The 12,294-nt window shown below is 52.2% G+C and overlaps 1 protein-coding gene and 1 long non-coding RNA gene across 2 annotated transcripts in view; one reads left to right on the top strand and one right to left on the bottom strand.

Moving 5' to 3' along the window:
- Rasa3 (RAS p21 protein activator 3) overlaps nucleotides 1-12,294 on the bottom strand; it is a 113,066-nt gene that overhangs the window by 13,659 nt on the left and 87,113 nt on the right. The window contains exons 9-18 of the mRNA XM_052162409.1: nucleotides 10,881-10,985; nucleotides 9,613-9,769; nucleotides 8,719-8,867; nucleotides 7,653-7,767; nucleotides 6,258-6,332; nucleotides 5,512-5,635; nucleotides 4,615-4,721; nucleotides 3,146-3,223; nucleotides 2,082-2,159; nucleotides 811-884 (exon numbers count right to left, since the gene is read on the bottom strand). Coding sequence (XP_052018369.1) covers nucleotides 811-884; nucleotides 2,082-2,159; nucleotides 3,146-3,223; nucleotides 4,615-4,721; nucleotides 5,512-5,635; nucleotides 6,258-6,332; nucleotides 7,653-7,767; nucleotides 8,719-8,867; nucleotides 9,613-9,769; nucleotides 10,881-10,985 — 1,062 coding nt within the window. The remainder of the gene's footprint in view (nucleotides 1-810; nucleotides 885-2,081; nucleotides 2,160-3,145; nucleotides 3,224-4,614; nucleotides 4,722-5,511; nucleotides 5,636-6,257; nucleotides 6,333-7,652; nucleotides 7,768-8,718; nucleotides 8,868-9,612; nucleotides 9,770-10,880; nucleotides 10,986-12,294) is intronic.
- LOC127668684 (uncharacterized) lies at nucleotides 2,133-2,588 on the top strand. The gene is made up of 3 exons (XR_007974140.1): nucleotides 2,133-2,222; nucleotides 2,271-2,409; nucleotides 2,508-2,588. It is a non-coding gene; the product is annotated as an uncharacterized LOC127668684 (long non-coding RNA).

A 12,294-nucleotide genomic window follows, 5' to 3' on the forward strand; every position in this document is an offset into this window, starting at 1 on the left:
TAGATCAGCTGAGGCTGCAGTCAGGCACTCTGGCCTCACACAAGCAGGACTGACTTAACCCAGCACACATGCTGTGAGGTCAGCTCTGTGTTGCCAGGTAACAGACTGAGGAGGGAGGGCACTGGCAGAGGGGGAAGTGAATCTCTCTAACCATGGTGCAGCACAGTTACCGCCACACACGGACGTAGATGACACTGCAGCTAACCGTGTAGAGCCGCGTGCAGTCTGAGGACGGGACCCTCAAGAGGAACAGGTCGTGCTTCCGTCTGGGGTAAAAGTCCAAGACCTCAGCGTGACACTGCGCTGGCAGAGCTGAAGAGGGCACCCTTCTCCTGCAAAGGCTAGTTATCCTGCAAGTTTGTTACCAACGACATAAGGTTTGTAAGCCCTGAACACACTGGGTCAAGTATTATGAGACAAACCTGGTGCTTTGAGGTTGTGAATGAAATGCATATCACATGGTGTCATGAATGTATTGTTGAATGTCTGATTAAGGTAGAAGGTGATTTAAAAAAAAAAAAAAAGCAGATACAGGTAGGGCAGCCCAATGGTCACACATACAGAAGGCTCAACCTTGAGCCAAAGAGATACAAGGGGACAGGGGCTTAGCCAAACAGTCTCCACTAGGGACTGGGATCTGGGATGTGGAGCAGGGCTCATGGGAAGCTGACAAGTCCGTCAGAGTTCATACAAACAAAGGCAGGATGAATTCCCTGGACCCCTCAGGCAAAACTATGGGTTGGAAGGGGGAGGGGTGGAAAAGGAGGGCAAGCAGACGGCAGGCTCGAGCGCCAGGACCTAATTCCTTACCCTTCTTTAAGCAGGATGGGCTGCTCTATGCTCTTGGGGTCCCTTCTCCCCGAGGATGAGATCAAATCCAGGAACTGAGGCAGGAGGAGATCAGATCATTAGGAGGGGAAGCGTGTGGACGGTGTCTGTTTCTGAGGAGCTCTAGCGGGGATGCGTAGCCTGCCCCTGAACCCAGTGGAGAGATGTGGGGATGTGAGTCCTAGGACAGTTGGGTGGGGGGTTGCTCTTGTGTCCGGCATATTAGCCCAGCCCACCCCTCCAGGGCTTGTCCATTGGCTGTGACCTTGTCGGGGCTATCCCCAGGAGCCACGTGCGTGCTAGGGAAGCTACTTGGGCTTCGTGGGCCCGAGTCAGGTCCTGTTGGTGCATCCTGAGGTCCTGATGGGAGGGAGGTATTGGCCCCCTCCCCACTGGAACTCCACTAGCTCTGCCTGGCTGAGGTCACTCTCACCCCTGGTCCCCAGCTTTGGTGAGTGAGTTCTCCATTACTCAGATTCCCTCCATCAGTTGAAGGTCACCCTGAGCTTCTTCCCTTTCCCTGTCCTGGGCTTTTATGATTTCTAAGAGAGAAGTTGTGTAGAGCGCTTCTGAATGGTAGAACGAAAGCAAACCCAGGGTCCTGAAGTGTCTTTCCCTACTGCCTCGGGGTTCGGGCAGCACACATGGGCATTAAACACACAGTCAATGGGAGACCTGGCTGGTTTTGGTCAACTCAACGCAAACCTAGACATATCTGGGAAGGGAGACGCTCAACTGAGACGCACCTCCATCAGATTCACTCGCGGGCGTGTCTGTAGGACACTTCCCTGACTATGACTGATGTGGGAGGGGACAGCCCACAGTAGGCGATGCCAACCCAGGGCAGGTGGTCTTGGGTGGTCTAAGAAAGCAAGCTGAGCAAGCTATGAAAACGAGCCAGCCAACAGTGTTCCCCATGGCTTCTGCTTCGGTTCCTGCCTCTGGGTTCCTGCCTGAGCTCTCGGCCTGATTTCCCTCAGTGATGGACAGTGATGTACCAGTGTAAGCCAAATAAACCCTTCCCCCCACCCTAAGATGGCTGTGGTTAATTTTTGTCACAGCAACAGAAAGTAACTTAACAGAAGGCCTTTGGCACAGCAAACAGAGGGGGAGCCTCCACTTTAGACTCTGAGGGGAGCCAATGAGGAGTTTTAGGGCTGGCATACCAACCTCAGGTGAAGTGGTGAGATGGGTCCTGGGAATGACCATGGAGAGGGTGTGGGGAATTGTACCTTCAAGGGGGTGACACTTACATTTTTCACAGCATCTGCATACTTCTGCTCATTGAAGAATTCGTAGAATGTCGCCATGTAGGACTCCTTAAAACTGGCCTAAAAGGAAACGGATCACCTGCTGACAGCCACTAGCATTCACGCTCATAGCCCAGGCCACAGGTCACCTGCTGTGAGCCACCAGCACTGATGCTCACAGCCAGGCCACAGGTCACCTGCTGACAGCCACTAGTACTAATGTTTATGGCCCAGGTCACAGGTCACATGCTGAGAGCCACCAGCACTAATGTTCATAACCAGGTCACAGGTCACCTGCTGCCAGTCACTAGCCCTGATGCTCATGGCCCAGGTCACAGGTCACCTGCTGAGAGTCACCAGCACTGATGCTCACAGCCCATGTCACAGGTCACCTGCTCTCAGTCACTAGCCCTGATGCTCATGGCCCAGATCTGAAAGCTTCAACACATGACAGGTGCGGCGATTCCCGATCGCGTGGGTGAACGCATGCAGCCCCACCCAGAGACTTCAGCACATAGCTGGGATGCTAAAACACTAGCCACAGAGGCTGCTAGGGAATCTATGCTGAAGTCTCCGGCACAAAGCATATCTTTATACTCCTACTGGCATCTGGGAACTGAGCTTATGGGCTACAAACGAGCTACAGATATAGTCACGAAGCCTGGTGCCCTTAGCTAAGGTGAGTCTGGAAGAACGGGAGTTCAGCACCAACCCCTGGTCTGAGGCACACGATGAAGGGGAAATGACCGCAGAGGGGATCTGCTGCTGTTCAGGATGCAAAGGTTGCATATGGATGAATAGCAGCTGCAGACCTCCCTGGGCTCACTTCTACAGCACTGACACCCTGGGGTGGCCAGGTCAGTATCACATATCTGGCCTTCTATGGCTAAAGGTCCTCGGACAAAGCTGAGGAGGATCAGCTACCTAGTCACTTAAAGAGTAGGATGGGCTGCTGCGCTCACCATGGCCGGTGAGCCTCCCACCATGATTAGTAAGGGCGGTCACATGGCTGAGGATTCTCTGTCCCCAGCAGTCCTAAAGAGACAGTGTAATGAGTATAGACTTACAGATTTGGACTTGGACAAGCTGCCAAGGGTCTGGATTGTCTTTGAGATAAGTGTCAGGGTTCTAGACGTCTGTGGATCCTGAGGAGACAGGATGAGAGAGATGTGGGCTTTATTAGGTCTTTTGAAGAGCAACTGTCAATCCCAGTATAAGATAATACGCTGAATGGCACTGTCTAGAACCTTCCATGACATCATCAAGTACGTGCATCAGTAAGGATTCGGGAAGACCAGTCACCTGGGGACTGTGCTTCATCAAGACCCCTGGTTCCTGGCATTGTTATCTGAGGAGGGCCACATGGCTGAAGACTCCCTCCCTGATATGACAAGGACTCTCAAAATTAGAGCAACCCTGCAGATCACTATAGCGCTAGCTGGGGTCCCACAAACTAGGGGTGCCTGCAGCTTTGCTGTGGCTTGGAGAGTGTGGTGGTTTGAATATGCTTGGCCCAGGGAGTGGCACTCTTAGGAGGCGTGGCCTTGTGGGAGGAAGTGTGTCACTGTGGGGGTGGGCTTTGAGGTCCTATGCTCTAGCTCCATCCACCCAGTACGGAAGAGACCCTCCTCCTGGATGCTTGAGGAACACAGTCTTGTCCTGGCTGCCTTCAGATCAAGATGGAGAACTCTCAGCACCATCTCCAGCACCATGTCTGTCATGCTGGCATGCTGCCCACTGTGACGATAATGGACTGAACCTCTGAAACTGTAAGCCAGCGTCAATGAAGTGTTTCCTTTATGGGAGTTGCCTTGGTCATGTTGTATCGTCATAGCAATGAAACCCTAAGACAGAGGGTCTAACTTAAACCAAAGAAAGCGCTAACAGGCCGTGTTGGGAGCCCCTAGCAGGAGGCAATGACAATTCTCCTACACCTTGTCCCTGCCAGGCATGTATCTATTGCCCATTAGAAGTCTATGTCCTACCCAGAATGGGCTTAGCTATTGCATGTGCACCCTAAAAAGATGAAGAAAAGTGTGTATATCTTAGATGTGGAGGGGGAACACTAACAGAGAGTATCAGGTAAGACCTGGTCAGACAAGAATAATTGTATAAAACAATACTAAATGGGGGTTGCAGAGATAGTTGGTAAAGTGCTGTCATACAAGCATGAGTTTGATCCCCAGCACCCGTGTAGGAAGTGGAACCCGCTAGTGTGCACTTGTACTGAAGACGTGGAGACGGACATGGCCCTGGAGCTCACGGCCAGTCCGTCCAGCATAATTGGCAAGCTCCAGATCCCAGAGAGGGACCGTGCCTCAAAATCAAGACAGCTGGTGCATGAAGAAAGAGATCCAGGTTTGACTGTGCACCCCTCCACCAAGACACCCCCACACATACACAATGCAAAAAAAGGTTAGCGAATCTTTCATCAGAGCGAAGAAAGCGGCCCAGCCCGCCCTCTCTTCCGCTCACGGAAGTCTAGCTGGTGAGGCAGGGAGGACCAGCTGGCTGGCTTATGGGACGACTCACTTACCGTGTGGTGGGGTGTCAGCTGGAAAAGGTTTGGGGACAGGATGGCAGGAGCGAAGAACCTCAGGAAGATGAAGCTGCTCACGGCGGTGTACCGCACATCCAAGTCATCTGAAGCAGACGGGACAGTTTCAATCTGGGACGGAAGCATGGCGTATGGGCTCCGATACAGGGCAAGATGGTGAGCTTTTTATTTTGTGGTTGGAAACTCCCTCCCTAGCCTTCTGGGGCCTGCAGGACATCTGAAGATTCCAGTCTCCCAGAGACTGGCCCCGGGACCAAGGAGCTCTGGCCTGACTCACAGGGCTCCGGCCTGTGTGGAATAGTCACAGGGGCTCTCACTGCTTGTGGGGTGATCTGCTTGGAGTGGGAGGTGTGGGGCCTAGAGAGGTGTGGGTGGGCTGAGGTTGGGATGGGAAAGGTCAATAGCACCGGGGTATGGGGCTGGAGGTGGTAGCGGGCGTCCTGAGAGGTCTGGTCTGATCTGCACAGGACAGGCCTACAGGGTCCAAGAACTCTGGGGAATATTGTGGTGTGGAAGGAGGCCACCATGAGGATATGGTGTCTTGGGGGGAGTAAGGCATGCAGTTTAAGGGGGACTGTGGGAAGGAGTCAGCATGAGGATCAGATCTGAAGAAGAGGGACCCCAAGAAACCTCTTCCCAGATCCACTGACACTTGAAGTCCTTGGTAAGGGAAAGACCTCAAAGGCATTGGTCTTCTTAGCAAGGCAGTAACTCAGAACTCATGACCCCAAGGAGGAGAAAACAAGCAAAGGCAGCTCTGGGAGGACATGCTTACACTAAAGGATCGGCCTTCCTTCCCGGAAACTGGGGGATTCTGAGCCAAGATGGTGGCCAGTGTGGCCGAGCCCCTCCTCTAGCGCAGCTGTGCTCGCTCACCTTGGAAGCGCTTGGCGGCTGCCTCCCGCAGGGAGAAGAAGATGTCACACATGACAGTGGGACAGCTCACCCCGGACTTGGTGATGACAGTGAAGATGCGGTCCACATACTGCCTCAGGCTCTCCTGCAAGACTTGGGCAGTTAGACCCAGTGTCTCCCTGAGGCCGAGACGGCTCTGGAGCCATGCCCTGGGATAGTGGAGCCCATCCCTCTGTGATGTTTACAAAGACCCTCCCAGTAAAAGGTCCGCATGGGGTGAGTACAGCAACCCAGCTCCCCCCTCCTCTTGCCCAGCACCACTGAATACAAACTGAACCTCACTAGGATTCAAGGACCCTGTGCTTCTCTCTGAACGTATGAACCCAGCGAAGTCTGGTCTGTAAGAAATCTTAGGAGGACATTAACACTTGGGAGCCCCTCGAGCAGTCGGACACGCTTCATATAAAGAGGCTTGCTTGTCCCGAGTTGAGAAGTAGTGGAGTTCAAGGGTCAGATCTGGGCCCTCAGGAGCGGTTAGAGCCTCTAAGAGGAAGCGAGTGAAGCAGCAGAGGACAGGACGGACATCTGATGACAACAATCCTGTGAGCTCAATACTGGACTCAGGGCCAAGGGCAGGGCCTGTGGTTTAGGGCCCAACAATCTTCACTCTGACTGAGATCTTCAAACAGTGCCCACACAGCCATGAGCAGAACTCCCACCAGGTGACTGGCCTTGGGAAATGTCCCAGAACAAAGCAGGTGCCTTACCATGTTGTTCTCAAGGTTTTCACCATCTTTCAGTTTCACTGGGTCAATCTCACAGGACTTGTGGCTCTGGCAGATCTGGAAGAGTGTTAAGAGGCGCTGCACAAGGCGGGCAGATGCAGCTGAGAGGCTTCCCGAGGAAGCTGGCCCTCCTGGAGGCAGCTTCCACAGTGGGTGCTGGACAGCTATGGGCATGGGGAAGTGTCGCCCGACTTGGGCTGGGCTGCAGCTGCCTTAAAGGACCATCCTTGACCCCACAGAGCCCCGAGTCATCCCACAGAGTCCCACGAGGTCCCACAGAGTAGACAGTTGTTCCTACGTGGGCTGCTGAGAGGAGCCAGTGAGGCTCAGAGGCGAGGCCAGGAAGCCCACGCCTCCCTCTGTCCTAGCCAGGCAGTGGGCATTGCCCAGGACTGCATTGCTTGGTTTACTCGTGAAGAGGTGCTTCAGAGGTTTAAGAACATTCTTCCTCCCCAGGGTTGCAAGGGGTCTGCTCACAGATACATCACTATTCTAGTGTCCATTTTCACACACGGCAAAGAACCTGCTTTTTACAACCCGCCTTCCTGGAAAGGTGTCCAACAAAAGTGTGAGGGGTAGAAGGGAGTCGTTTGGATAGGAAAGACATCCTAGAGTGCAGGCATGGACGGTCCAGGCCCCAGATGTGCAGATCACAGGGGGATCACAGCCCTGAGGGACTGATGGATCTACAGCATGTGAGGAGTTCCTGAGAAGAATGAGTTTCTCTTAAATGTTCCTCTGTCTCTAGCATATCTAGCTATCATCTATTTATATATCTATCTCTCTATTATCTATAGCTATCTGTCCATCTATATATGATCTATCAATCATCTATATATATCTATCCATCTATATCTATCCATCTACATAACATTATCTATCTCTATATTATCTATCATCTATATCTATCTCTATATTATCTATCTATCCATATATCATCTATATCCATCTACCTATCATCTGTCAATTATCTATATCTATGATCTATATCTATCTCTATATTATCTATCATCTATATCTATCCATCTATCTATCAATCATCTATCAATTGCCTATAGCTACCTCTATATTATCTATCATATCTATACCTATCTATCCATCTATATATTATCTAGCATCTATTAATCATCCATATTTATCTATTTCTATATTATCTATCATCTATATCTGCCTATTCACCTATATATTATCATCATATATCAATCATCTCTACCAATCATCTATATCCATCCATATATCCATCAGAGAGCAAAGAGGATTCTGGGATATATACAGCATGTCCTCTAGGAGAGCTAGTGAGGTCCCTGTGGGTGGCTGGGTAGCTCTGTCTCGTAAAGAAACCCCATCACCATGCTGAAGGGGCCAGGGCCATCTCACCTCCTCAATGGTGGGCTTCAGGGTCACGTGGAGATAGTGCATGCCCGCCAGCTTCATCGTCTCATCTATGCACTTGGATGTCAGGGAGTTTCCTCGGAAGATGGTATTGGGGTCCCTGGAAAACAGGACTGGGGTGAGAGCTTCCTTATCAAGGCACGAAGGGAGCAAAGCCTCCTGAGAGCCTGGTCCCTGGGTGGGGTCATGGATGCTGGCAGGCCTGGGGCTCTGTGGGAAATGCTCTACCTCAGCAAGTTCTTTGCTACTAAAGGGTGCATCTGCAAGGACTTGGGGCTTTGGGCACCAAGGTCTCAGGCTGCACACAAAGCCCGGCAGTCACTGGCTGCTGATCACCATGGCCCTCGCGCTGGTTCCCTCTTCATCAAGGGCCCCATGGGATAAGCCTTGTTGCTCCAGGGGAGGAGCACACCCAACTTTTTGGCTCCAGAGAAACTTGGAGCTCACCAGGGTGGACAGAGCTGGTCCTTGAAGGACTGAGGCCAAGCCCACCCTTCCCCACCCTTTCTGGATCTTTCCAGAAATGGTACCTTCTGAGAGGACCAATTAGGAAATCTGTTAAAGATGGTCAGAAACATGTCTGGCTCCTGAAGAGCCTAACATCCTTACCAATGCTGTGCACAGATGCAATTTGGGATGGCTACTTTTGATGTTTAATCACTGGGTACCCAGGGGCCCAGCTTCCCATCAAGGATAGATAGGTGGGGAGCAGCAGGATCAAATGGAAGGTACAAAGAATGGGAGTAGATCTCTGTATGAGGCTGGGGTACAAGGAAAGTAGCATGGAGGTAGGAGGGGCCTGAGGTGGGTGGAGCATGGGGTGGGAGGGACATGAAGCAGGAGGGGAAAAGGGTGGGAGAAGCATAAGGTGGGAGGAGCATGAGGTGGGAGTGGTATAGGCTGGGAAAGGCCTGACGTGGGAGGAGCATGGGGTGGGAGGGGCATAAGATGGAAGGGGCCTGAGGTGGGAGGAGCATGGGGCAGGGGCACAAGATGGGAGGGGCCTGAGGTGGGAGGGACGTGAAGAAGTGGAGCAGCAGGGGGCACTCACTGGGTCCTCTTCACCTCTGCGCTAGCGATGGCACTGATGAAGGGTACTACCCTGCCATAGTGCAGCAGGAGTCGTACCAGCGGGATGGCTGCCTCTTGCTTATCTCTGCACACCTCACCCAGGATGTGAGCTGCTGAGGCTGAGACAGGCTGGGCAGAGGGACGGTATGAGCAGTGAGCACATGGATGCAGCGCCCAACCTCAGCAGGTTTGCCCCAGACCGTCACCCTATGCTCAAGGGCACGGTATAGCACAAGGAGGCCACCCTGCAGAGGGACTCGCCCCTTCTGTGGTTCCCCTTCTGTCTACTAAATATCCCATGGCTCTTTGCCAAGAAACCCACACCTTATGAAAACCTATGTTAGCACCACCTTCCTGTGGTTCACAACCTTCTTAATGCTGTGACCCTTTAATACAGTTCCTCATGTTGTGATTCGCCCCCAACCATAAAATTATTTTCGTTGCGACTTCATAACTGTAATTTGGATACTGTTATGAACCATAATGTAAGTGTCTGATATATAGATATCTGACATGTGACCCCTGTGCAAAGGTCATTTGATCCTTTGGGGGTCGCGACCCACAGGTTGAGAACCACTGCTCTAGTGTGCGATTGCCAGCGTCAGTGTGGCACAAGCATGCTCCCACCAAACCCCAACTCCGGCAGGGCACTAGAGTTGGAACAGACTGCGTAGGCCAGGCTTCTGCAGCTGTAACTGGTATAAGTGTCACATGCACAGCCAAATGGGTATAGGCACCCCTGGGTACTGGAAATGGTGGTCAAGGCTCAGTGTGCTTTGGATTGACAGAACCTGATGGGCGGGTAGGCGGGCATACAGAGCAGGTTTGTGAAGCAGGGTTTGAGCCCTCACTGGTAATTATGACTGACACGCACCTCCACATCCGCAGACTTCAGTAACAAGTCACGCAGTGGGCTGTAGTACTCAGAGGAGAAGACGTGGTCTTCTGTATAAACGACATTTAACCTCAGCGACCCCAAGTCATCTGGCTTCAGGCTCTTACCGCCATTGTCTCGGGGCTGAAGGAAGTACCTAGGAAGGGAAGACACGGGCCAGCAGGTAAGGGCATGGTCCTCCCAAGGGCGTTTGCAGGGAAGCCCAGGGCCCCGACCCCAGATGGCCTGTGCTGTCACCAATGGGTCCCAGTGGGTTTCAGGCAGAAAGGCAAGGCTCCAGGGCTATGCTCCAGGATATCACGGGGGCATGGCCACCTGAGCATTTCCTGTAGAAGAACCACAGACTTACAGGCTGAGCTGCAGCAGAAGCCAGAGGGATGAGGGAAGGACTAGGAGAAATGGGGACCATTTTCACACAAGTGTGCTTTTCACAAGATAGAGCTGGATTGTGCTGTGGGTCTGTGTCACTGCAGGATTTTCTGAGATCTTTGTCTGTCTGTCTCTGCTCACGTTGGCCATCCCTCTTTATCCAAGTGTTCCTGGCCAGGCAGCTTGTCACTGGCCGGGGTGGAGCCCCGGGTCCCAGAACCTGGCCACGGAACTGGCAGGGGACCTTAGTAGCACTAGAAGTCAATTTCCTGGGACCGGAGTCTACGTTAGCACCCTCAGAGTGACACTTGGCAGGGGACACCGGACAACAGGACACTGGACAATGGGACACTGGGCTCCCTGTGCTTCGTGTCTTTAAGGAAACAAACATGGGATACGTAAAGATGCACGCTTGCTAAAAGCCAGGGTGTCTGGAGGAACCAGAACTAAAGTCATGAGAAGAAGAAAGCAAGTCTCATGGATTCACCTGGGTAGAATCCAAGGCAGAGAAAGTTTGTCTGAAGAGCCTATGAAGACCCACGACAGCCTGCAAGCTAACCCTGACCAGGGACCCCAGGCAACGAGGAAGCCCGCCCACAGCGAAGCAGCAGAGGCCCAAGGCTGCTCAAAGCGCTAAACTTGCTTTCAACTGGACTCTTCTTTGTCATTGGGTTCCCAGAACCAGTGGCCTTCCCTTGGGTGTGGTCAGCTCTCCCCGTCTGTTGAGTGTTACCTACTGTGGCAGCAGAAGCTGGTCAGCAAGCCAAGCGAAGAGCAGGCAGTGGCAGGTTAGGGTCAAAGGCGAGCACAGCACAGGGCCCTCTACTGTTGGCAGCTGTTCTGCACTCCCCACGCTGGACCTTGAGACGCACACTTACCAGGCTTCGTAGGAGCTGGAGTGTCGCAGCACCTTGAGAGGGATCCTCAGCTCCCCCAGAAACTCGTCCCCAAACTTCAGGTTGCTGGCATTCCAGAGGTCAACTCTGAAAAAGATAAGCAGGTGCCACCCAATCTCAGCAGGCAGGGCCTCCTGGTGGGCAGGGATGAGGCCTGCTTCCCAACGTGGTCAGGGAACGAAGGCCTCCTGGTCAAAGTGCATCTGTGAAGACATTCACTGAGAGCAGGTGTTGCAGGAGTTTCCATGGCCAATCATATTAGAGCAGTGGAAGGCCTGTGACTGAACAGGAAAGGGGAGGTGGAGCTAGGAGTTGGGAGGACAGTGGTCACAGGAGGGAAGAGAAGGAACCGAGATCACTTTGGACGTGGACCTGTGTGACATCTATTAGCCAAAATAGCTAAGTTTTTATAAGGTTAGAAATATTGGGGTAGCCGGGCGGTGGTGGCGCACGCCTGTAATCCCAGCACTCTGGGAGGAAGAGGCAGGCATATTTCTGAGTTCAAGGCCAGCCTGGTCTACAGAGTGAGCTCCAGGATAGCCAGGGCTATACAGAGTAACCTTGTCTCAAAAAAACCCCAAAAGAATCCAAAAAAAAAGAAAGGAAGGAAGGAAGGAAGGAAGGAAGGAAGGAAGGAAGGAAGGAAGAAAAGAAAAAAGAAAAGAAAAGAAAAGAAAAGAAAAAGAAAAAAAGAAATATTGGGGTAAAGCTTTTATCATTATCAATTGGCTTTTAAATTATTGTATTGGCATCTTGTCAATTGTGATATTACTGATACATAAATCTGATTGATTAACCAGCCTGCATTGTGGAGTGGAGATTTTGATTCTCGTGCAATGGGCTAGCAGTGGGCAGACAGGATACTTGTGTCTTAGGGCCAGGGGGACCCGCCCCCAGGCTCAGTCTGTAGGAGGGAACTGCTGGGGTCACTACGCATGGCAGAGCCAAACAGCTGCTCCATTCTTGGCTATGACCTGGGTCCTTTCACCTCGTAGTAACCCAAGGACCCTGAGCAAGCATTAGAGATCTGCTAAGACATCAGCTCTGCCCCACATGTTTCTGCAGGCCCAGCGTAGAGTAATAAAGGTGTCCTAAGGCTGAGCAGTTGCCCACAAGACAAAATAGCAAGCCAGGGCAGATGCTGTATCTAGGAGGATATTAGATACCTGATAACCCAGTTTTGAAAACTTAAGAGCCCTGCCTTTGTCTCCAACAAGCACTGGACTGTCTGTCGGGTGTGAACCATGATCAAGGGGTATCCCTGGGAGGGCCTACAGCTGGGTCCCAAGGAGCCATGAGCTATGCAGTCTGCAGCCATGGCAGTGTCCGTTGCTTCCTGGGGGAATGGGCCACTCAGGGATGCCCTTTCCCTTTCCCCAAGAGAATGCTCCTCGTT

This window comes from Apodemus sylvaticus, chromosome 18 (assembly GCF_947179515.1).
Source record: "Apodemus sylvaticus chromosome 18, mApoSyl1.1, whole genome shotgun sequence".
Taxonomy (NCBI): Eukaryota; Metazoa; Chordata; class Mammalia; order Rodentia; family Muridae; genus Apodemus; species Apodemus sylvaticus.